At 42.7% G+C, this 26,760-nt stretch overlaps 1 protein-coding gene across 2 annotated transcripts in view; it reads right to left on the bottom strand.

Annotated features, from left to right (window-relative positions):
* The window catches only part of TBC1D7 (TBC1 domain family member 7), a 1,434,943-nt gene that overhangs the window by 494,911 nt on the left and 913,272 nt on the right, over positions 1-26,760 (bottom strand). For both annotated transcript variants that reach the window (XM_044064902.1, XM_044064903.1), the window contains exon 6: positions 7,612-7,741. In XM_044064902.1, coding sequence (XP_043920837.1) covers positions 7,612-7,741 — 130 coding nt within the window. The remainder of the gene's footprint in view (positions 1-7,611; positions 7,742-26,760) is intronic.

Raw genomic sequence — 26,760 nt, 5'->3', positions numbered from 1 at the left:
TTCTCTAAAGGAATAAAAGGACAGACGTAAAAACATTTTTTTCTTTTAAATAGTACTGGAGATAGGAAAAGATGGGAAAAGGCACTCGGAACAGTAGAAAACACTAATGAGCTAACTACTGAAAAGTAGTATCTAGCTAAATAGATGAAAAAAAATATTCAGAGGACACCCAAAACATTTGACTAAAGCAATAATTGTAAACAACAAACACTTATTTAACAAAGAAAGTGCTGAGGTCTCAGACAGTGTCCAAAATGAACAGATGGCAAATGAAATCTGAAGTACTGTAGGGACAATGGGAATTGTGGGAAGGGGGAGGTGCCTAAGCCATGGATCAGTGAACCTTAAAACAGTGCTGAGAACGGATTTGGTTGGATCCGATAACCCATCCATTGAGTCACACGGTAAAGAAAGCATAAGATTTAACATTATATAAACACAGAAAAACACAGATTTGTGAAGGGCAGATCTATGTTGACTATGCTAATAAATTTTTATGTCCAAATCATATTAGCATTACAGCTCAGGTTAATAGCAGGGGTTATAAATACTTAAATTTGGTAAAAGCTTTCAATACACTGCCTCATGAAATTACTTACAACTGTTTAACAAAAATTTAAGTTCAACTTCTTAGTAAAATGGATCATATGTCCTGGTTATATGAAATAACTGAAAGTGCTACTATTCAAGGAACACAATAAGAATACATGTTGATTAAACAAGGAGTAATACAGGGTTCTTTATTAGGACCAACACTGTTTAACTTAGTATTTGCAACCATACCAAAAAATGAATTTCAAAATATACAGATCGTTGCAAAATTAGAAACATGATGCAGAAAATACAGTCGTGTACACTTACCATAAATGTAGATGTTCGAGTGTATTCACTGTTGCAGTCATCACATTTGGGTTATCTGCTTGCAGTAGCCCTCAGTCGGCCTGATTAACAAAGTCTTGGGTCCTGCTTCAGTTGCTGTCCCTTCTTCTGTGACGTCAGGTCATCGGGGTATAAAACATGAAACATGCAGTCGACACCATTACATCAGTTTTTTCTTGCCCCAGATGTCAGGTGCCCCACCCAAATGGGAAGCAATTAAATCTATAACTATACAAGGTTATACCTCCAACAAAAATGCAAATACACCAAAAAGCTTTTGAGCATAGTAGAGGAGAGTAAAGGTATTGCCAAAAAAAGTAAGGGGGCTGGAGGGAGGGTAATCAGGACTGCAACAGTGAATACACTCGAACATCTACATTTATGGTAAGTGTACACAACTGTACTATGTTCTTCATGTTTCACTATTGCAGTCATCACATTTGGGTAGATTCCCAAAGCTAAAGATGGGAGGAGGAATTTAGACAGCATTAGGACCAGCTATAAGGCCCTGCAAGACTGCAGTGGCAAAGCCACCTCTGGATTTAGAGAAAATTGGCAGATGGTAATGCTTGGTGAAAGTATGTAGAGAACTCCAGGTAGCAGCTTCTAGGATGTCCTTAGCAGGGACGGCTCTGAGAAAGGCTGTAGAGGTAGATGCAGCCCTGGTTGAGTGGGCTCTGATCCCCTGTGGGATAGGTTTTCCATGGTGGTTGTAACAGAAATGAATGCAATGGCCTATCCATTTGGAAATGGTTTGCTTTGAAATAGCCTTCCCCTCTGCCCCTGCAGCAAATACCACCACCAGTTGTTCAGATTTCCTTTCAGGTTTAGTCCTGCCCAAGTAGAATCTAAGTTGTCTTTGCACATCTAAGGAGTGTAGAATCCGTTCCCCTTTGTTCTGTGGATTAGGAAAGAAGAATGGCAAAATAATGGACTGATTAAGGGCCACACTGGATACCAAATTGGGCATGAAGGAGGGATTGGTCCTGAGGGACACCCTGTCCACATGAAAGATGATGAAAGGCTCCACTGCCATAAGGGCCTGTAATTCAGATACCCTTCTTGCTGAAGTCATTGCTAAAAGGAAAGCTGTTTTCCAAGAAAGGAATTTTAAGTCTGCAGTAGCAGCTGGCTCGAAAGGAGGAAGAGTGAGTTTCTCTAAGACAAAGTTACGGTCCCAGGCTGGAGTTAGAGCTCTCCTGGGTGGTCATAAATTTTTGGCCCATCTGAGTAACTGCTTGAGCAGTGGATGAGAGAAGAGGGGAGGGTCTGTGTTATAATGAGCTGAAATGCCTGAGGCATGAATTTTGATGGAGGAGAAAGACAGGCCCTTGTGAAGCATCTCAGTTAAGTATTGTAAAATCTGAGGTAGATTGGGTACTGCTGTGCTCATCCCTTGAGATTGGTTCCAGGCACATAATCTTTTCCATTTTTCAGCATAAGATTTTCTAGTACTAGGCCTCCTTGCCTCTAAAATGATATCCATCACTGGTTTACTGAGGAATGGTAAAGGAGAGATTAGGTAATTAGCCAAGCTGCTAGGTTCAGTGTTTGAAGCTGAGGGTGCAGAATCTGGTTCTCCTGCTGAGACAATAGGGTAGGAGTCTGAGGAAAGTGCCATAGGGCCGACAGTGACACACTGTGCAAGAGGGGGTATCAGTGTTGGCGTGACCAGTCTGGTGCAATCAAAATCGTCCTTGGTTTGTCTTGTTTGATCTTTAGTAGTACTTTGGAGAGCAGAGGCAGAGGAGGAAAGGCATAAAATGATAGGGTTTTCCAGCATAAGGACAGAGCATCCACTTTCCAAGCTTGTTTGTGGGGAGACCTTGTGCAAAATTTGTCCAATTGATAGCTCTGGAGGGAGGCAAACAGGTCTATATATGGGCTCCCCCATTTGCTTGTCAACATGTTGAAAATCCTTGGTTCCAGTTTCCACTTGTGTGGGTCCATGAGGTTTCTGCCTAGTTCGCCTGCCAGTGTATTTAGTTTTCCCTGGCAGGAACTGAGCTTGTAGATGCACTTGGTAGCTCATGGCTGTGTTCCACAATCCCATGGCTACTCTGCAGAGGGGGTAAGTATGTGTACCCCCCCTGCTTGTTTATGTACCACATAATAGTGGTGTTGTCCGTCTTTACCATTAATTGTCCTGGAAGAATGTGGTCCTTGAAGGCTGTCAGAGCATTTTGTACAGCTAACATTTCTTTATGATTGATATGCAGGTGCATTTGACTTGGGTTCCATTTGCCCTGAATGCACTTCCCTGCCAGGTGAGCCCCCCATGCACAGTCTGATGTATCTGTTGTTAGGGTTTGGGCGGCAGGGGGTAGTGTGAATGGTAGTCCCTTGTTCTGGTGGCAGGCCTCTGCCCACCAAAGGAACTCTAGGCGTAGGCAAGGTATGATAGGAATCATTGCTTCTAGATCCTGAGAATGTTGACACCATAGGCGTTTTAGATACCATTGTACTTTCCTCATATGCAGTCTTGCATATGGAATTAGAAGAATGCAGGAGGCCATGAATCCCAAAGTTTGTAGTATTTGCCTTGCAGATAGCAGGGTTTTTGTAGCCACTTGTTTGAAGTAGGTTGTCAAATGAATTTGTTTCTCTGACGTGAGGAAAGCCATCTGGGAAGTTGTATTCAAGCTTGCCTCCAGGAATATAATTTGTTGACAGGGTACCAGGTGTGATTTATTTTCGTTTATGGTGTACCCCAGACAAGTTAGCACCCTTTGTACAAAGGCCAGATGATTCAAAAGTATGTCCTGGCTTTCTGCCTAAATTAGACAATCGTCCAGATATGGGTATATTTGAATATTTCTTTGCCTGCAAAATTCAATGACTGGAGCTAGGCACTTTGTCAATACCCTGGGCGCAGTAAATAAGCCAAAGGGCAGTGCAGAGAACTGATAGTGTGTGTAGCCTGCTTTGAAGTGTAGGTATCTTCTGCAAGAGTCCCTGATTGGGATGTACAGGTATGCTTCCTTTAAATCTAATGTTGCCAACCAGGTGTCTTTGCCTAGCATAGCGAGCAACTGGTGAAGAGTCAGCATCTTGAATTTTGGAATCACCAAAAAGGTGTTTAGAGTAGGCAGGTCCAGGACAGGACGCCATGAATTGTCTTTTCTGGGTACCAGGAAAAGTCTCAAGTAGAAACCTTGTCCCTTTTCCTCTTCTGGTACCAGTTGAATAGCCCCCCCCCTTGCTTAAGAGAGGAAGTACTTGCTTTTGGGCCTCTGCCCACTGATTTGGGGGCAGATCTGGCCACCCGCTTGGTGTTGGTAACGTGTGGAAGTGAAATCTGTATCCCTGGGACACCATATTTAAAACCCATTTGTCCTGGGTAATGAGTTCCCAGTTCTTTGCATGAAGAGCAATCTTTCCCCCCAAAGGGGCAGTCAGTTGAGAAGTCCATGGAAGTTTTAAAAAGAAGTCCGTGAGACAGTTTACCATAGGGGGAGTTTTATTACTCCCAGATTTGGAAGTGGAGGCCCCCCACTGCTTAGTCCTGTGTGCACCCTGGGACTGAAGCCTGGGAGCTCTGCTGGATCTGGGTTTGGACTGAGAAGGTCTGGAAGAGGCAGGAAAGGACCAATTCTTGGAAGGCCAATGCCTACTAAATCTTGGAGGTTGTAAAAAATCTTTAACAGTTTGCATAGATTTAGCTTTTTCCTCCATCTTTTTAAGACATTCTTCTGCTTTGTTGCTAAACAGGCGGTCCTGGTTTAAGGGAGCATCCAGTAATTTCGCTTTAACATGATCTGGCAAGGATTGCTCCTTAAGCCAAGCATGTCTTCTAAGTACAGACCCAGTTACAGCAGCCCTGCAAGATGCCTGTAATGAATCAAAACCACATTGCAAAGTATGTTTTCCAACTTGTTCAGCTGAATGCAGTAAATCCTGTAAATCCTTATTTTCAGCACAATCAGGATTTATCATCATTTTCTGTTTAAGCAATCCAATAATATGCTGCTGATACTTTAACATATGAAACTGGCAGTTTAAGGCCCTAATGGCCAAAGTTGCAGAAGTGTATACCTTCTTACCCCATCTATCCAGCACCCTAGAGTCTCTATCAGAGGGGGTAGGATTTTTGGCAGGAGTAGATTTAATGCCCTTGGGTCCCTGTGAAATGGTCTCAGGATCCGCAGTAGGATTTTTAAAAAGGAACTTGTGAGAGTCAGGGACCCTGTAATATCTATCAGATTTTCTGGGAGCAGGAGGTAAAGAGTCAGGGGCCAAGCTAGATTCCGAAAAGGCATCATCAACAATGTCTAGTACAGGAGGTATGGCTAAAGGCCTGTGCTGGGGCATGAGTAAGAAATCCCTAAGCCTCTTTTTAGAATCAGAGAAATCCTGACTTTCCCAATGAAAATGCTCCCTGAGAGTATGCAAGGTTTCACCAAAAGAGAAATCCTCTGGGGGGGGGGAAGCAGAGGGAATAGAGTCCTCAGCATCAGAATCCTCACAGGTAGATAAGGGTAAATCATGGTCATCAGAGGAAACAGAAAATTCAGAATCCTGGTCAGAAGTATCAAAAGCAAACTCAGTCCTAGGTCTCTTAGAGGGGGAAGGCTGGCTTCCCCTGATTAAAGTAATAAGGTCTTCAGCCATTCTTATCATTTGTTTTTTAGGCATAGAGGCCTGACCATGCGGTCTAGGCATCAGTTTTCTAGGCAAGGTTCGAGTTTTAGGTCTTGAAGAAGAGGATGGTGCTGGTTTAATACGCAAGACAGTAGGCCAGAATATACCCTAAGAAGCCGGTACCTGCACAGCGGCTCCGGACCCATCCAAGGTAGAGACATCCGCAGGTTCCACAGTTGAAGGATCTTGCAGCATACCGAACTCTGAATGGGTCTCAGCAGAGGCCTGCGAATCTGAAGTAGCGGGTATCAGGGGCTGCAAAAGCGCCTCACTGAGTACCGACAAACTGGCGACTGGCTTAGGAGAAGCGTTGTCGGCAGCTTTGGACCTAGGCAGCCTGTCCCTGTCTTTATCTTTGCATTTTTTTCAGAATGTCGGTAGTCAGATGGCTTGCCGAAGACATATCAGGATAACTGAACCGAGCACCAAAATATTTAGTAGTGAAAATATACCGACGACGGATAGTTCATGGTTTAAATAAGGCACAAAACTGACAGTGAGGTACGTCATGGTCAGGGCCTAGGCAAGGAATACAGTATGAATGAAAATCTTTATGAGGTATTTGCTTTCCACAAGTAATACAATTATTTACTTTTTCTGACATCGGTTTAGAGCAAGGAAAAACTTCGGTTCTGAAACTCGAAAACAAAAATTTCAGGAGTCGGCCGACCAGCACTTGCGAACTGCTTCTGCTTCGGGCACCACACGGCAAGAAAGACTGATGTAATGGCGTCGGCTGCATGTTTTATACCCCTGACAACCTGACGTCACGGAAGAAGGGACAGCAACCGACGCAGGACTCAAGACTGTGTTAATCAGGCCGATTGAGGGCTACTGCAAGCAGATAACCCAAATGTGATGACTGTAGCAGTGAAACACGAAGAACATAGAGAGAGATACTGATTTCCTTAAATAAGTACATGAACCATACTGACGTTATAGACATAAAATAATGTGACTAGTTTCAGTTGAAAAAATGAATCATCGTGTATTTCAGAAAACATATTTTCAAAGAAAAATGTGTTATTTACACAACCATTAAAAGAAGTAAATGAATGCACAATTTTAGACATCATGATTACTGCTTCATTTATCTTTACTATGCATGCAACAATGGTTAGCAACAGGTCAATAAAACAAATGGGATATATGCTGAAGAATTAGTCTACTACAGATGAACATTTAATTCCTTTATACAAATTATTATATATTAGACCAATAATTACGTATAACAATATTTTTGTGCATACACACCTGCAAAATTTGCATTGTCTTGGAAGAGTCCAAAGGAAATTCGCAAACTGTATTTTAAAGATTCCATTTACAGGGATAAATGTAAACATCTAAATGTGTACACACTACATCAGCGCAGACACCTTACAGGTTACTTAATTATGGCATATAAAGTTTTGTAGAGCCAGTATTTTATAAATGCATGTGTATATGTTAAGTGTGTGTGTGTGTGTGTGTGTGTGTGTGTGTGTGTGTGTGTGTGTGTGTGTGTGTGTGTGTGTGAGACTCCTTGTATACACATATATAGAAAAAAGTGCCACTAAAAAATGGAATGCTGGTATTTTATCAAAGACTGATCACAAGCCAATGGCAAGCAAGTAGATGTGCACCCTTCCCATGGTTCTCTTCTGAAGAATTTCTCTTTCCTAATGTCTGCAAAATGGCAGCCTAGCTGCACATTATCCAGCATGCAAAGAATACAATGAGGGATATCACTCATTGCTAAAAGCTTCTGCACCCAGAACACTGCTATCTAGTCGTGACATTAACATACATTTATGGCATGCAGAAGGAGAAATAAAAGTACTAAGAGACAGATAAAACAGATTTGCAATTGTGTGCATAAGTACATTGGATGGTCATACAAATGCCACTAGACATATTAAGTTTATAAATTATTCAGATCACTTACAAAGTAGAATTAAGTCTGTGTGGAATATGAATTAAAATTCTCACATTGTTTTTAATCATCTTTGCAGCTGACAAATGTAACACAAACTGAGTGAGTCAGAAACCTACAATTTTACAAGTAAGAGATGACTATAAGAAAAGGTTACTCTGTGAAATTCAACTACTTACATTTTCCAGAAAGTGTGTTATGTCCTCTGACTTATGCATTGCCATTAACTTCATTTTGAAAATTAATAGTATTTCCATGGCGACAAAAACAAGAATCTTGCATGAGCCACTTACAATCTTGTCCCAGACCCTATAACCACAAAGAAACGTAATGGTATATGGGTTAAGTATAGTAGCAATGTACAACTGTGTGTGATACTCACTAGAAATAGCAGAAACATTTGTACTGTACTGTAGCTGATACATGAAAAGGACCTTCCCTGATGGATACTTTGGGATGGGTTTATCCATTCCTCCAATCAGCTGTGGCATCTTTTACTGGAAGTTCTTACTCGTTTGCAGAGGTGCAGCTTGATGATGCACTTGCAGACCATAAGATCCTCCTTTTTCTGTTTAATTCTGCTCATTCCCACCAGTCCACCCTCTGCAAAACATCATCATAGCAGATTTGACACACTCACTGTTAACTTATCCAATACCGTCTGGATTTAAATGGATTCTAAGAGCTGAAAATAGATGAATATGACTCACCCACCCAGACAGGATGGAAGGAGGGTACTCCTGAACAATCAAGAAGAGTCCCCATTGCATAGCAACTGATTTGGTAAGAAGTTATCTAGCATATACAACATCAAATACAGCAAATAAATAATTTAGCATGTTTCTGTTATATATAACATTTCAAAGGCTGGGATTAGCTACGTGGCTGAGCAATGGGTAATATCAAGTAAATACAGGCTAGCTCCAAAGATGAAAAGAGTAAAGGCTGCCTTTGAAGAAAGTATTATGGGTTGTGGAAGCAACTTCCTAAAGGCAAACCAAGCAAGCGCTGAGGATAATATTACAGCTGGGTTAAGCTGCCCAATAGCACTGAGAGGTCTCCAAGAGAGACTAGAATGAATCCCTTCAATTCGCAAGCATATTAGAAGGAAATTTAAACCCTCAGTCATGACGATTTAAATTTCCTCCTCATATCTACTAAAAGAACAAAACTATCATTTGGCACTTCTGCTGATAATTTTTAGTGTATTTCAAAAGAATCCTGTATTAGTTGTTATATTTCTTGCACTTTATAGTAGAGTTTCAAAGCTGAACTGTTTCTACTGCTGCTGTAGTACTTAATTACATTGTGTCTGCTAGTTTTACAGGATAGCAGTATCTAGTTTTCCTGCACTTGAGATCTAAAACCACCATTTTTACATTAAGAGGGTTTTCTGACTACACTTCTGTGGCACAAGTGTGCTGTAGCAAACCTATACATTTTGGGGGCTGCTTGCTGAAAGCTTATTGCATGTCTTAGGTTCATAGGTTCATACTAGGCTATCTGCCCGAGGGCATTTGCAAGCCTAGCCCATCGTTTTGTGGCTTACGCCACCCCTTAAGTATGGGGAACTATACCCATTATTTTGCTGTGCCTCTGTCGAGCAGTGACACTGAGGTAATCCCTGGGGTATATCTGCGATCTCCCATCCACTGGTCAAGATTTCTCTTGAACAAGGCCAGCGAGGTGCTCTGCCTCACATGTACCGGGATTTTCTTCCACAGCATAGGGAGTCTTTGGGTGATGAGTCTATCCCTCCAGCACGTCCTATTAATAGCCGTGTCGAGGTTTAAGTCTCCCGCCCTTGTGGCTCTGATGGATCTAGATTTTTTGAGGTGAAGCATATTCATCAAATCTGGGTTTGACATGGCCTTGTATGTTAGGCAAAGGTCACCTCTGAGCAAGCGGTGGCGACTGAATAGAGCTGGAGTTCTTTCAGTCGGGCAGCATAGGACAGATTTTTGAGACCCTTTATCCTTTTGGTGAGGAACTTTTGTGGCCTCTCCAGCTGCTGCAAGTGTCGGGTCAGATACATTCCGAATGGGGCATTGTACTCAATCATTGGTCTGATGAGTGATGAGTAAAGGGAGACTATGACCTCCCTTGATCTAGATGAGAATCCCTTCATGATAAGGTGGGCAATGTAGAAGGTCTTCCTAACTACTTTAGCTACATGGGTGTCGAATGACAGACTACTATCAACCTGGGTCCCCAGGTCCCTGATAACTTCTTCTGTGCTCAGTGGATTGCCACCTATTTGGTAGCTAGGGGTAGCCTTGTTTTTCCCGAAGGGTATGACTATGCATTTTTTGGCATTTAACTTTAGGCCGTGGCTCTGGCACCAGTTATCCATTTCTGTGAGACCCTTCTGAAGGATATCTGTGTCAGATGTGTTTTCTACTATGGCCAGTTTGCAGTCATCTGCAAACTTTGTCAGCCATAACCCTTCTGTGTTTGCTTGTACTTGAAAAGTAGATGCCAAACAAGAGTGGGCCCAGGACTGAGCCCTGTGGGACACCACTTGTGACAGGCTTAGAGTCTGACATGGCGCCAGCAACTCTGACCCTGTGGGTTCTGTCACTCAGCCAGTTTGCTACCCATCTTGTGATGTATGGGTTAACATTTAAGCTGATGAGTTTTTCAATGATACCCGAGTGGGGTATTGTATCGAAGGCCTTAGCCAGATCGAGGTAGGCTGTATGGACTGCCTTTCCCTCATCAATGGCTTTGGTGACTGTTTCGAAAAAGTCAACCAAGTTTAAAAGGCATGATCTTCCTTTGACAAAGCCAAACTGGGTTGGATCCAAAGTCTGCAAATTCCCTATGTCTTTATTTATGAGGTCCATTATGATCCTCTCCATGGCTTTGCAGATAAGGCTTGTCAAGCTAATGGGACGGTAATTTCCAGGGTCGGTGGAGGCACCGCCTTTGTAAAGTGGGACCACAGTTGCAGTGCGCCACTCCTGGGTACGTATCCAGAGGTAAGACTTTGATTAAACAGCTGTCCTAGCTGTGGGTTTAATTCCTCATTGAGTTCGTGGAGCACACAGCCGGGGACACCATCAGGTCCCATGGATGCTGTGTTTTTGCTTTGGAGAGAGCAGTTCTCACTTGGGCGCTGGAGATGTTTGGGGGCTGCAATCGTTTGGTATAGATATCTCTCCTTTTGGGGAGGGGAGAAGTTTGCACTGAACCTGTCAGCCAGTATGTTGGCAATGTCTGTAGGATCAGTAATCTTCACATCATTTTGAACTAGTTCTGAGCATATCTGGGAGTTTCCTCCCAGGTTTCTAACATAGCTAAAGAAGGCCTTATGATTGTCTTTTGAGTCTTTAGCTATTTTTCTCTCAAATTTGCTTTGGATGATTTTATGAGAGCTCTTAGTTGTTACTTATAGTGATCAAGGGTGTCCTACCTTTTAAGGATTTTGCTCTATCTTGTAGTAGCTTCCTCCTTTTGTTGTAGAGTTTGTTTATGGCTGGGGTCCACCAGACTGGACGCTTGCCTTTGGTACAAATAGTCTTTGTTTTGCTTGGGATTGCCTTATCCATGCAGTCCTGCAGGTGCTGGTAGAAGGCATTTGTAAGTGATTCAGCGGCTTGAGTACTGTTTTCCGCCAGCTGGGGGACCTTAAAGGATCCCACACTAGACTTTAGAAGTGTGAAGTCGGCTTTGAGAAGTTCTTTACTGTGGTCTTTTTATTTCAGGTGGGGTGGGATGAGGACCTCCAGCGAGATTAGTTTGTGATCTGATCTCACCAGTGAGGGTATACTTCTGGTGTTGAACATTGTGCTCCCATGTTCGTGATGATGAGATCAAGTATGTTATCTCCTCTTGTGGGGATGGTGACTAGTTGTTCCATGGCATTTGAGTTTATGAATTCCAGGAACTTTTGGGCTAGGGTGTTTGGGCTTGAGTAGTGTTCCCAGTCTATATTAGGGTAATTGAAGTCACCTAGTATGATGGTGTTTGTTGATACATTTATCCCTCTAGTGTTTTCAGGAAGGCCATGTGAGGTTCCTGAGTTTGTGAGGGTGGCCTGTAACATGCTACAATTTACAGAGCAGTCTTGCCTATGGTTAATTGCACCTGGATGGTCTCCGATGCATCGTGCATTGCCACCAGTCTTGAGGTGTGGGTGTCCTTGATGAATATGGATACCCCCTCCTTTCTTGGTATTGTCCGGATTTTGGGGCGGAACGCATGATATGAGGTAAAACCTGATAGCTGGGGTGCTCTCAGGAGCCTTGAACCAGGTTTCTGTCACAGCACAGACATCAATGTTCTCCATACTGAGAAGGGCCTCGTGCGTGCATTTTGAGATTTAGACTTCTGGCATTGAGCAGCATTACCCTTAGTTTTTTCCTTTTTGTGTTCTAGGGTGGTAGGTTTAGAATTTGAGCCTTGCCTAAAAAGGCACTATGGGGTGGCAAGAGCCTTTGCCAATATCCGGAATCCCAGGGGTGACAGGTGCAAGCCATCCCTTGCGAAGCAGCGTGGCTTGTCCAGCATGTCATCCCAGGCAGACAGACACTGGATCCCCTTTGAATGACACCAGTGTTTAAGCCAATTGTTAAAGCTGATCATCTTATCTCTGTATTGTGGCATCATTCTTGGTGAAGGTAGGATACTGCTCACGGTCAGGGTCATACCTGCCTGGGCTACATAATCAGAGAGCTCCTCAATGTCTCTTTTCATGTAGTCCAAGGAGGTACGTCTCAGGTCGTTTGCACTAGCGTGGACAATGACTGAGTCATATTTGTACCTGCTGTTGAGAGACCTGAGTGCTTGCGTTATGTGGCGGATTCTAGCGCCCGACAGGCAGCTTACTGTGACCTTCTCCTTACTCAGTCTGGTGAGCGGGACGTCAGTGTGTCTGACTATGGAGTCACCAATGACTAGTGTGTCTGGCATTGTGTTTGGCCTTAAGGGCTGTGACTGTTTGACACTCTGACTGTGAGGTCTATGTGTTGCAGGTGTTGTGTTCTGAGGTGCTGGTTTGTAGGCCTTGCTATTGTAAAACTTGTTTTTCTGATTCTACATAAACCCAGTGTTTGCAATAGGCTGCTCTCCATGCAGCAGCAGTGCCCTCTATAGACGCAAATGTTATCAATTTAAAATTTCCCTTAGAATAACTATCTCTACAGGTTTCACAGTCCCCCTACTGCTGTAGGAACATCTGATTTGTGCACAGACCAGCATCGCCTTGTTGGATAGCTGCAGTTCACAATCAGTATAGCACCCATTCTTTGTCCATGTGCTATCATCCTAGTTCAGTTACATCTCCCCACTCTTTTTCCTGGTTAAGCCCATAGTAAAAAAACATATAACTATGGAAAGGCACTTTCCTGCTTTCACTGTGGCCAGCCTGGAGGACATGGGCATCCTGAGATAATGTAGCAATTGTCTCATGTACACTGGACAACCACTTAAAGGACAATAACAGAATTCTATTATTAAATGCTCAACTTCTCTGCCCTTTTTCTCTCTATTTACTGTACCTGCTATGAATAAACAACAACACAGCATTTAAAAAACTTTAAATTGGCTGTTTCTCTCTACTAGAACCGTACTTTACTGTACTGTGGTGGTTTCACTTTCAAAAAACTTTTATCCCGCCTTTGCTGCAGTCTTCAATTCATTGATGTCATCAAGGCCACTGAATGCAGGTAGTTTTCTGACCAGTTGCTTCCCCAAACTGACATCACCATGACTGTCCTAAAACCCCACCCATGCCATGATGTCACAGCTCCCTGGTCTTTCCCCTGTCAATACAGAAAGTAAAGGCTAGAACAAGGAAAATACATGAGTCAAGTCTTCTGCTGTGAGCTGTCAATCACAGCAGGTAACTGCTCAAATTACCCTTAGCACTTTGACAGTAAGGTGTGTGTTGGGGGTGTGAGATAAGTCAAAGTAGTAAAATTCAGGCTTCACAAAAAAGCAGTTTAGCCATTCAAAAAAGAAGCAGCAGTGAAAAGCACTTTGAAAGTCTGTTCTGTGGCATTTGCACCGTTTATGTTTTAAGTGGTCATTGAACGTCATGAAATGTTACTTAAAACTGGCTGAAAGACAGCAGTGTATGCATTTAAAATCAATGCATTGACAGGAGTTTTAGGGAAAAAAAAGCCTACGTGATGTAACTTTTTACAGACAAGCACTGCATTTTGAGATACCAAGAGGTGGACTAAACATTCAGAATTACTTCAAGATGCCAGAGCCCATGTGGTCAGACTCAGAAATTACGTATAAAAATATTTAAAAACCTGTAAATAGTCCCAGAGTGGTGTTAAAATGTAGGAAACACCAAACCATGATGAAATAAACATGTATTTTGATTCTGTGGGTGTGGTTCTCCTTTAATTCTGAAACAAACATAGTATGTGAGAAATGTTACATTATGAAAATTGAGACATAATCTCACATACTAACAAATCAAATGACAAACAGGTTTGACTGCACACGCACATCATTTTCCTGACTATATAAGGTCTCAACACATAAACCCACATATGCAGAGGTACTCGCAAGTAACTTATGAAAACCTCAGAAGCCTCTCATACCCTGCCCTCAGAAACCATATGCAAACAAAACCAAGTAAACACCAACCACCACACACAAAAATACACATCACAGTGTCTCCACAAGCAAGCCCCTAAGCTGAAACACTGCACATTACAACATCTTGGTCATAGAACACTCCAGGCACACAGATAACCACCTCACAAGGTTGGATAAAGAGATGGTTACAGTCAGTTGCCAGGATTCACCAGATCACACAGGTGCTCTGATCACTTAAACACAAGTACCAGTAAGTCTCAGTCATAGTCCATGAGGGTGTGAATAACCTTAGATATAACTCCCTGGAGTACATGAAGAGACACATGATGGACCACTCTGAATACATGTCACAGGTTGGTATGAGCCTCGCACTGAGCAACATTCTACCGTCACCAAAAATTATATCCACTACAAACACAAAATGACTGACTTCAATAATTGGCTTAGCTACTGGTGTCACTCCAAGGGGATCCAGTATTTGTGTGCCTGGGACAACATAATTGACAGGCCACCCTGCTTTTTCAAAGATGATCTGTGATTGTTGCCATTAGGCTTTTGAATACTGGCAAAAGTGTTTGCCACCCCCATAGTGCATTTTTTAGGGAGGGCAACACCAAGAGACCTACCAATGTAACAAATTCTTCTTACTCCAAGCTGAAGGTACTACTGGTCAAAGCTAGGAGTCTTAACAAGAAACTGCACTCAGTGGCAGCTCTTCTTACCCTGCAGAATGCTGACATCTGTGCAGTAAAACAGACATGGTTCAAGGATGCAGAAAGCACCCGAGCAATGCCCATCACACATTCAGACCACCCTCTGAAAAGGAAAAAAACAAAAGGAGGAGGTGTTTCCATTTACATACAAACAATCACACCTCTAGACTAGTCAAGCAGGGTGACTCGCTTGAGCTACTCCATGTCCAGCTGACCATAAGCAAAATCCCCCAACACATCATCTCTAGCTACAGTTCCACAAACATGAATTATGAAATCCACTCTGCACATCTGAAGTTACTAGACTATTCAGCCCAACACACAACTCATGAGTGATTTTCATCTACCCCTCCATAAACTGGAAAACATATAAGACCACTAACATGTAGGTTCAGAGATTCCTGGACTTTGTCAATGCAAGTGCTCTGGAACAGCTGGTCTGCACTCCCAATAGGGGTCAAATATCCTTTCACCGCCCTAGCATAATGTCCTCATTGGTAAGAGCAGATAAATCGGTCTCCATTGAAATAAATGTAACGGTAGTACCCCTTCAAACCCTAAAACCCTAAAGAATTTTTCCAAGTCAAATCAACTCCTGTTAAGTGATAGCATGGGTAATTTTAAAGCTCCCCAACCACAAAAAACATGGAGGCCTATGCAGAAGTATACACAAATGCCCTGTAAAACCAATTAAACAACTGCAGAGAAACAACAGTACTTGACCAAATTAAACCCAGGAATAGGCAGAAAAAAAAGCCACCCTGGTGGACCTCTGGCATACATAGACTATACAACAGAAGGAAGAAACTCCTGCCTAGAAGTAAGTGGGAGAGAAAAAAATCCCTCAGTCTCAACAGGCAAATCAGGGAACTAGTCAAGTCTTCAAAAGCTAAATACAAGACTAAAGTAGCCTCCCAAGCAAAGGATAATCACAAAACATTTTTTGTGATGCTTGAAATCTTAAGGGAAACACTCAAGTTTGTGCTGAGTTTGCTGTAAATATGCTACCTATACTCAGTCAGAAGAAATAGAAAACCTATTGGCCGATATAGTAAGCTCAAATTTACCCCCTTATCACCTCCAGTCACTTCCCACAAAATATCCCTACCATTCCTTTGCCTGTTATCACAAAAGTACAGGTTGTCACTGCACTCTCTAAAGCTAGAACACAGCATCAATAGGCCTTGACAGAATCCTAGGGTGCCTATTAAATAGCATTAAATGTGACCTAGCAGACCCACTCAGATCTCTATTTAACCACAGTCTCCAGACAGACTTTGTCCTAGCAGAGTGAAGGACAGCAACAGTCATCCTTCTGCACAAAGGGGGAACCATTAATTGACCCTGGAAACTACCAACCCATAAGTCTGACTGGCCTCATATGCAAGGCTATGGAAAGGATAATCATGGACCTGATTAGCAACGACACAGGAAATTCCACAGATTCAAGACCTGACCCAGTTTGGCTTCGTCAAGAACAGGTCCTGCGTGCTAAATCTGGTGGACTTTGTTGAGTAGGTCACAAAAGTCATGGATGAGGGTAAGACAGTGCATACCACCTACCTTAACCTGACCAAGGCATCTGACACAATACCACACTCGGGTATTATACATGAACAAAATTGGGCATAAACCTCTACATCACCAGATAGACAGCCAAATGGCTCAAGGATAGGACAAATGTTGTTAGAGTAGAGAAATCCACATCCAGCAAGAGGCCAGTCACCAGTGGAGTACCACAGGGCTTTGTGCTGGGCCTCCTGTTTGGAATATACTTCTCGGATGTCAAGCCAAACGTAGATGGCTTTTGGCTGACAAAGTCTGATGATGATTTCAAGTTGGGGGCAATTACTGACTCCTCAAACAATGTTGATATCCTACAGAAAGGACTGACACCGACTAATGATTGTTGTCATGGTGTCAAAGCCATGGCCTCAAACTAAATGCAAAGAGGTGGATAATAACAGCCTTTGGAAAATCAAATAACCCTGTAAGTTACAACATTGATAGCACCCCCCTCCCCCACAGTGGATGCATTGTTGAAAGATCTGAGACATAGTAATCTAAAATTTGACTATCACGTGTTCATGATGGTGAGGAAATCCTTCTATGTGTCTCAGCTTATAAGTAAGGGCATGACATCCAAACCTAAGTATGCCACAGTAGCATGGAACTTCAACCCTCATTAGACCAATAATCCAGTACAATGCACCCTTTGGCATGTACCTCTCCAGGCACCTGAAACAGCTGGAAAGTCCTCATAGATTCATAGGTGTTTACTACGCTAATGACCACAAGGGCCTTTTTAAGCCTAGCCATGCATTCAAAATCTCCTATAAATTCTTGTAAGGGTAAACAGGGGGTTGGGTAGGTGAAACATTTACAAGCAGGGGCCTGGGAGATGACATACAGACATAGGTGCCAAACCAGGGATGAATTTCCTGTTCCCCATCCAACTGTCCAAGTTAAACTCGAATTGGATTAGGGAGTAAATTTGCTTCAAATGGATCAGGAGCTTGTTCTAGAAAAATACATACCTGTCTCTCCAGCAGGTCCTGTTTATATGACAGGCAAGGTTTAAGTCTTTAGAACAGGTAATTCTGGTGCTGTTTATTTTGCGGATGTGCAGGAGCTCCATCAGAATGGGGTCTGAAAATACCTTGTATACCAGCCAAACCTCAGAGGTTTCTCACCGAAAAAATACAGGCTATAACAAGCGTGTCATATGTGGACTGATTAAAAGCCCTATCACAGTATTAAGTTTCCTACTAATTATTGAAGGGTGATCTGTGTCTGACCGACAAGGTAGTCTTGGTTTTCCATGTTAAAAACCTCAAGTCAGTGAGATTAACTGGCTCAAATGGAGCAGGTGTTAGCTTTTCTAACACAGAATTAAGATCCCAAGGAAGGGGAACTGGTTGACTTGGATGCCTCTTATGCAAAACTCATTTCAAGATATTAGGATGCCTTGAAAGGGAAGGATCTATGGGCAGACATGCTGAAATGGCCGATAAATTAACCTTGATAAAGGAATAAGAAAGGAAATAGGATAGTAACTTACACAAAAATCATAAAACCAGAGAACAGCTAACCCTGAATGGGTGCTGTTTATGTTGCTAGTACTGACTAGAAAACCTTTTCTATTAGCTAATATATGATTTTCTAGTAGTAGGCTTTCTTGCCTCTATTAGCACCTGCTGCATCTCCTCAGTAAATAGAAGCCTAAAACTAATTAAGACTATTATTCAGGCAGTCAAATGAAAATGATTGATGTTAGGGTGCATCAAACACCTTTGTTATTTTGTGAGTATATACAGTCTGTGATGCAAGTACCCCTGGCCATTTCTGAAAGAAGGGAGAACCACAGTTGCCTAGGCCAGAAGGGAGTCATCACAATAATCTTGGAGGATTCCTTTTGAATCTTCTGAAGCACCCTTTGTATTTGTAGAAAGGGGTGGAAAAGCATACAGGAACATTCCAGTCCAAAGAAAAGAAAAGTCATCTGTCTTTCAGGCCTTCTTGCATAGAGTCCTGAAACAAAATCTTGTCAGTTCATTGTTCAAAGAGGAGGCAAAAAGGTCTGCTTGAGGAACTCCTCACAGATGGATCAAATGTTGGGATCTAGTTTCCATTTGTGACAGTCTGCCCTGGTCCTTCTTAGCTTATCTGCAACACAGTTTTGCTCTGATGGAATGTAGAGTGCATGTACAGTTAGTTTGTACTGTGAAGCTATATCTCAAGCTAACACAGCAAAAGTCTGCGAAGGGGTGTATGACCTGGTTCCCCATTGCTTGTTGATTTACCACGATTGTGCTACTGTCTAAAATGACTTTGAAGAGGTCCCAAAGATAGTTCATGGAGTTTAATGTCTTGATGAGGGCAAACATTTCCTAGATATTTATGTGCTTGCATATGTCCCACACCCTTGCACTTTAACCTCTTTCTGAAAATGCTCCCCAAGCAAAGTCCAACATGTTTGTGGTGACTGACTGCTTTGCAGCAGGAAGGACAAAGGTGAGACCTAAATTTAAGGATATCTGTTGTCTCCACTAAAAGATTTCTATTCTGACAAACCACAGCAATGGGATTTGAAAAGACAAAGGGTGTTGATGCTGTGATCAAAGAGATTTCAGATACCACCATATCTTTTTCATGTGGAGTCTTGCCAAGGAATCATAAGAATCAGATATCATGAGACAAAAAATCCTAAGGTATTCTCTCGCAGTGACTGAAGTTTGAGTGGAAAACTTTAGAAATGAATCTAAACAGGGATCTTCTTTTTCCTGTAGAGGAAAATCTCTTTGAACTGAGGTGTCCAGTTACCATCCCAGGAACACAATTCTGTGTGAGGTAGTCTAGAAAGACTTTTGCTGTTCTCATGGAATCCCAGCTTGTGTAAAAGATCTCTCACCTAAGACAGAGACTCCTGACACTTTGAAAAAGAATCTGTAAAGATAAATAAGTCATCTAAATAAGGAAAAAATGTGGATACCCTTTTGCCTGCAGTGAGCTATAACTGGAGCTAAACACTTTGTGAATATTTTTGGTGCAGTGGATAGTCCAAAGGTTTAGGTACAGAAAGTACAGTTGTGTACCTACCATAAATGTAGATGTTTGAGTGTATTCACTGTTGCAGTCACTACACTTGGGTTATCCTGCTGGCAGGCTACCCGCAGTCGGCCTGAATTCCAAAGTCCTGGTCCGGTGTCGGCTGCTGTCACTTCTTCCTTGACGTCAGTGCGCCAGGGGTATAAACGATGCAGCAGATGCCATTTTCTTCAGTTTTTCTTGCCCCAGATGTCAGGTGCCCTCAAAAGGGTAGGCTGTAAAAATTATGATCATAAAAAAGCATGAACATAACCTTCATCTACAAGCAAATACACCACATAAGTTGTATAGAATAGACAGGTACAGATAAGTCCCAGCAAAGACAAAGGGGGATGGTGGGAGGGTAACCTGGACTACAACAGTGAATACACTTGAACATCTACATTTATGGTAGGTACACAACTGTACTATGTTCATCGTGTTTCACTGTTGCAGTCATTACACTTGGGTTGAATCCCAAAGCTGAGGTTGGGCGGCTGGGCCTAAATAGAGTTTGAAGTGGTTATGAGGCTCTGCAGAACTGCAGTGGCAAAGCCTGCTCTGTATTTAGAGTAGAGAGGTAAATGGTAGTACTTTGTAAAAGTGTGCACTGAAGTCCATGTTGCAGCCTCCAAAATATCCTTGGTTGGTATTCCTCTGAGGAAGGCTGCTGAAGTGGCTGCTGCTCTGGTAGAATGTGGCCTAATGCCCTTGGGCACTGATTTGCCATGTTGTGAATAGCAGAAACAAATGCAGTAGCCTATCCATTTTGAAATAGTCTGCTTTGAAATGGCTTTTCCTTGGGAACCTGCAGCATATGCCACTAAGAGTTGCTCAGTCTTTCTGAAGGCTTTAGTCTTGTCCAAGTAAAAGTGTAGCTGTCTGTGTATGTCCAAAGTATGCAGAAGTCTCTCTCCTTATTCTGTGGGTTTGGATAAAAGGTAGGCAAATGTATGGTTTGGTTAAGAGCCACGCTGGACACTACCTTAGGCATAAATGTCGGATTTGTCCTTAGAGAAACCCTGTCCTGATGGAAAATAATAAAAGGTTCCACAGCCATTAGTGCCTGTAACTCTGAGACTCTTCTTGCTGAAGTTATTGCTAGGAGTAGAGCGGTTTTCCATGACAAGTATTTTATCTCTCCTGTATTGGCAGGCTCAAAAGGAGGCAGTGTGAGTTTTTCCAAGAAAAAATTGAGGTCCCATGTAGGTATTGGAGCTCTCCTTGGAGGTCTTATGTTTTTGGCCCCTCTGAGAAACTGTCTTAGCAGTGGATGAGAAAAAATAGGTGGGTCCGTACTGTAATGAGCTGAAATGGCAGAGGCATGGATCTTAATTGATGAGAAGGAGAGGCAGTGCCTGGTTCCAAGCACAGAATCTCTTCCATTTTTCTGCATAAGATTTTCTGGTGCTGGGCCTCCTGGCCTCCAAAATAACATTCATAACTGCTTTAGAGAGAGATGTGTTCTGAATGATTACATTATCCGTCATGCAGCCAGACTTAGGGTTCTGAGTTGGCTGTGCAGGATTGGATTGTTCTGTTGGGTCAGCAAATGAGGTATTAGAGGCAATGTCCAGGCTGGGCCTTGAGACAAGCTCTTTAGGATTGGGTACCAGTGCTGGCGTGGCCAGTCTGGGGCAATCAGTATCATTTTTGGCTTCTCTTGTCTAACCTTTAGGAGTACCTTGGAGAGGAGAGGCAGAGGAGGGAAGGCATATACTTGTAAGGGCTTTCCAGCTGAATAAAAGGGCATCCACTTTCCATGTTTGCTTGTGATAAGTCCGAGTGCAGAATCTCTGTAGCTGGCAGTTGGGAGGGGAAGCGAATAGATCTAAGTCTGGGCATCCCCATTTCCCTGTTATCATGTTGAAGATTTGTGGGTCCAGTTTCCACTCGTGAGGATCCATGAGGTTACTGCTTAGTTCGTCTGCCAAACTATTTGTCTTTCCTGGCAGGAATTGTGCTTGCAGATGTACTTGATATATCAATGCTGTGTTCCACAAAGTCAATGCTTGCCTACAGAGGGGGTAGGAATGTGTGCCCCCTTGCTTGTTTATGTACCACATGACTGTAGTATTGTCCGTCTTTATCTGTAGATGTCCTGGATGAAGTAGGCTGTCAGGGCATTTTGTACAGCTAGCATCTCTTTTTGATTGATATGAAGATGCATTTGGTTTGTGGGCCATGTGCCCTGAATACATTTTCCTGCCATGTGTGCCCCCCAGGCATAATCTGATGCATCTGTTGTTAGTGTCTGTCTGGCAGTGGGTAGCTTGAATGGCTGTCCCTTGTTGTGGTGGCAGGCCTGTGCCCACCATTGAAATTCCTGTTGCAGGCAGTGAATGAGAGTAATTACTGTTTTCCAGGCTGTGGCAATGTTGAGTCCAAACACTTTTTAGATACCATTGTAGTTTCCTCATATGCAGTCTTGCATATGGAATTAGTAGAATGCAGGATGTCATGTAGCCCAGAGCCTGCAGAATTTTTCTTGCAGATAACTGGGTCTTTGTTGCCAAGTCTTTGAAGTAAGAAGTCAGATGCCTTTGTCTGTCTGGCGTGAGATAAGCCACCTGGGCAGTTGTATTTAAGCTTGCACCCAGGAATATTATCTCTTGAGAGGGTACTAGTTTTGATTTCTTTTCGTTTACTGTGTACCCTAGGCAAATTAGTAATCTTTTTACAAATGCCAGATGCTGTAGTAGAATATACTTTGTCCTTTGCTTGAATAAGGCAGTCGTCCAAGTAGAAGTATATTTGAATTCCTCTTTGTCTGCAAAATGCAATTACTGGTGCCAGGCATTTTGTGAAGACCCTGGGAGTAGTAGATAAGCCAAAGGGCAGTGCAGAGAATTGGTAGTGCAGTGAGCCAGCTATGAATCTGAGGTATCTTCTGCAAGATTGTCTGATTGGGACATGCAGGTATGCCTCTTTGAGGTCCAAAGTTACAAGCCAAGCCTTCTTGTCCAGCATGAGCAGAAGCTGCTACAGAGTCAACATTTTGAATTTTGGGGCGTCCAGAAAAGTATTTAGAATAGACTGGCCTCCAGGCTTTGTCCTTTCTTGGCACTAAGAAAAGTCTTGAGTAAAATTCTTGTCCCTGCTCTTGTTGTGGCACTGGCTGAATAGCCCCCATGTCCATGAGAGATGAAACTTGATTTTGTGCCGCTTGGCATTGATTGCGTGGCAGGTCTGGCATGTCTTTTGCCTTTGGAAGGGTGTGAAAGTGGAACCTGTAACCCTGAGAGACTATATTTAAGACCCATTTGTCCTGGGTGATCTTGTGCCAGTTTTGTGAAAAAAGTGCTAGCTTTCCCCCTAAGGGTGCTGCCAAAAAATAAGTGATTGGCATTGGCAGAGGGAAGTCATTGGGACTGTTTTTTTTATAAGGCTGTGATTTGTCTTCTCCACTTTTGGAGGTAGAAGCACCCCATTATTTGGGCCTGTATGAGCCTTGGGGCTGTTGCCTGCCTCTAGGGCATCTGAATCTGCCTCTTTGTGGTCTGTCTGACACTGGAAAGGGCCAGTTCTTAGAGGGCCAGTTCCTGCTAAATCTGGGTGGCTGTACCTGTAAGAAATCCTTTACTGTCTGCACAGATTTTGCCTTATCCTCCATTTTCTTTAATACCTCCTCTGCCTTAACACCAAAGAAAGTATCATGCTGTAATGGAGCATCCAATAATTTTGCTTTAACATGATCAGGCAGATTCTTTTCCTTTAACCAAGCATGCCTTCTAATAACAGAACCTGTAACAGAGGCCCTGCACGAGGCCTCCAGTGAATCATAGCCACATTGCAAAGTATGTTTTCCCACTTGTTCAGCTGCATGCAATAAATCCTGCAAATCTTTGTTCTCAGAACATTCAGAACTTGCCAACATTTTTTGTTTTAACAAAAACATTAAGCATTGCTGATATTTGAGCATATGAAACTGACAATTTAAAGCCCTTACAGCCAAGGTAGCAGAAGTGTAAACTTTTTCCCCCCATCTGTCCAAAGCCCTGGATTCTCTGTCTGAGGGGACAGGGTTTTTGCCAGAAGCAGCCTTGACCCCCTTTGGGACCCTGTGAGATAGTTTCTGTGTCAGCAGCAGGGTTTTTGTAAAGACATTTATGGGAGTCTGGGACCCTGTAGTATCTGTCCGGCTTAACAGGGGCAGGAGGTAAAGAGTCTGGAAACAGGCCAGACTCTGAAAAAACATCATCTACTATGTCTAGAACAGGGGGAATTGCAAGAGGTCTGTGCTGAGGAAGTAAAAGAAAGTCTCTAAGTCTTTTCTTAGAATCAGAATAATCCTGGCTCTCCCAATGGAAATGCTCCCTCATGGTATGCAGGGTTTCCCCAAAAGAATAGTCCTCAGGAGGAGAAGCTGAAGGAATAGAATCTTCAGCATCAGAATCCTCATAGGGAGGAACAGAATATCCCTGATCAGAAGAGGAATCAGAGGAAATGGAAACCTGATCAGAGGAATCATATTCAGTGTCTTGCCTAGGCCTCTTATCAGGAGGGGGACGGGAACCCCTGATCAAAGTAATTAGGTCTTTGGCCATTTTGAGCATCTGTTTCTTAGGCATAGAAGCCTGTCCTGGAGAATGCTGTACTGGTTTCCTTGCCTTTAAAACTGTTTTAGACTTTGTCTTGGATGCTGAAGTAGGCTTTATATAAAGTTGTGTAGATCTAAAGACACCCTCAGAAGCTGATGCCTGCTCAGCGGCTCCGGACCCATCTGAGGGATTAATTTCTGAAGGGCCAATACCTTGAGTATCCAGAGGCCTAGCTGTCTCCACCTAGGGAGTCGAAGGCGGCCTGTGGCTCTGAGATAGTGGGAGTCAGGGGCTGCGAAAGTGCCTCACTGAGCACCAGCGAACCGGCGACTGGCCTAGAAGAGGCTTCGTTGTCGGTTTTGGACCTCGGATGCTTGTCCTTGTCTTTATCCTTGCGGTTTTTATGAATTCCGATCATCGGTTGTAACGACGGCATTATGTAGTTAAACCTTCTGCCAAAATAATGAAAAGCAAAATCGTACCGACGCTTAATAGTACGTTGGTTAAATCTAGCACAAAACCGACAACTAGCAACATCGTGGTCAGGGCCCTAGGCAAGGAATACAGTAAGAGTGGAAATCCTTATGAGGTATTTGCTTCCCACAAGAAATACAACTGTTAACTTTTTCTGACATCGGTCTGGAGCAAGAAAAAAGTTTCCCCAACGGGGTACTTAGCTTTATTGAAGACTTCTGATCTGAAATTCGATTTCAAAAATCTCAGGAGTCGGCCGACTGGCACTTGTGAACTGCTTTTGCTTCAGGCACCGCACAGCAAGAAAGACTGAAGAAAATGGCGTTGGCTACATCTTTTATACCCCTGGCACACAGACGTCAGGGAAGAGGTGACAGCAACCGACGCCAGACCAGGACTTTGGAATTCAGGCCGACTGCGGGTAGCCTGCCAGCAGGATAACCCAAGTGTAATGACTGCAACAGTGAAACACGATGAACATCTAATAATGTGATCCAGACATACAAAACCTCAAGAAGCATCTGAAGTCTGAAAGAATATGGTTGTAAAGATAAGCATCTTATAAGTCTAGTGTTACCAGGAAACTTGAAAGAGGAAGAAGTAGTGACAGGTTTTGAAGTGGCATCATTTTCAATTAGGGCACTATCATAAACAGTTTTAAGAAAGACTCGGAATTAGTCTCCAAGCATTTTCTTTCTTTGGCACTACAAATATCCTTGAATACAAACCCTTCCCCACTTGAGAAAGGAATCATTGGAACAGCATCCAATGAGGGATCAGGTGGAAATAAAAGAGTCTGATTTGGATGAAGAGGAATGGCCCCCTGGAAAGGAAAATTCCCCCCAAATGCCATCTGTAATCTTAATGAATGAAATTCAGAAGCCATTTGTCTGAAGCAATCTGTTGCAAAAGAGAAAAATGGAGATTAAGACATTCTGGAAGAAAAAGGGGGGGCAGGATGGGAGTGGTTCACAATGTCTTTTGAATTCTCATTCAGACATTTTGGAATGTCCTTGGTTTGGGGAGGATAGAGAGTTCTTTTTGGAGCTACCCTGCCATTCCTTCTTAAATGTCTGTTTACCTGAATTCAGTGCAGTCTGTTTCTGCCAAGAGAAGAAAGGAAATTCCTTTGACAGTTTAATGAAGAAGAACTGAAAAAAACTTTTTGATCATCTCTGCAACAGAGAGGCCAAACACAATCTGTATCCAAGGGAGAATTTTAAATCTCATTTTTATCAACATCTCAAACTTCTTTAAAACAGTGCCAGTGGCCATAGCCCTGGAAGAAGTATCAACAGAGTCATACACAAACTGTAAACAATGAGCAGTGGCCTGTTCAAAAGAAACTATGTTATTTAACACATTTTTTCTCACAAGAAAAAAATGCAGATAAAATATTCCTCATACTTTCACAATTTGTCAAAACATACACAATTTCCCAGAACAAACTAAAATATTAACTTGACATCTCAAAATTCTGAAAACCAAAGTTGCAGAAGAATACACTTTTTTCCCCATACCTATAAATACTTTTTGCACACTTATCAAAAAGAATATGACTGGAATTAACTGAGTGCTTAGCTGCAGTGGGATCAACTAAGTCTATAACTGTGGAGTCAGGATTGGGAATAGTGTATACAATTAAAAACACTGAGGAATTGTATATATCCTATCTGCATTTTTATAGGCAGCTGGCTAACTATCATGAAAATTGCAGGCAGTAACAAACACATCCTCTAAACCTGACTACTGAAGAGGAGTAATGGGTGTAGGTTCTGGAAAATCCTTCTCTAACAACTCTGTATTTTCTGATGGACTGAGAAATCTAAGTGTTCTCCCACTGAAAACACTGGCACATTCTAGCAAGTCTCAGAGAAAAAAGAAATCACCACAGAGATCAGAAACTCAGCTCTCCTCTGGGTCTGAATCAGAAATCTGAGGAAAAAACGCTGAATCTATCGTGCATCCTGTTCAGATTCAGAATTTTGAATCTCTTCAGCAAAAGAGGAATATCACTTTCTTTTACTAGAATCTAATTTTCAAGAAGGATCAATAGCCTGAATTAACCCCTGAGTCAGAAACAGCAAACTACTCCTGTCTAAAGAAATTTGAGGAGTAGATATACGCTTGGTTTTCTGTTTCTTTCTGACAGGAAAATATGGAGCCATCCGTTGTTACCAATGGCAGCAACTGCTTCCCCAGGGATGGGTACAGCATTTTGGCACATGTGGGAAACCTTCCCTATTCCCTCTCCCAGGACCGACAACAGTGGCTCTCCCTTCCCACTCAGGGTACTCTAACAGCTGCAGAGAATGTGGCTAACCCATGGTTCACAATGGCTGTAGGTGCTACACCAGGGGGATATACGGTAAAAAATGAGTAGTCTGAGGTACAATTGACCACAGCAGAGACACATGCAGCTGAGCTGATTTAAATTGCTAGCCTGCTGTAGTGT

This window comes from Protopterus annectens, chromosome 3.part0, assembly GCF_019279795.1.
Source record: "Protopterus annectens isolate FY-2018-M chromosome 3.part0, PAN1.0, whole genome shotgun sequence".
Taxonomy (NCBI): Eukaryota; Metazoa; Chordata; order Ceratodontiformes; family Protopteridae; genus Protopterus; species Protopterus annectens.
The sequence above is the reverse complement of the archived record's forward strand: the minus strand, read 5'-3'. Positions and strand labels throughout refer to the sequence as shown.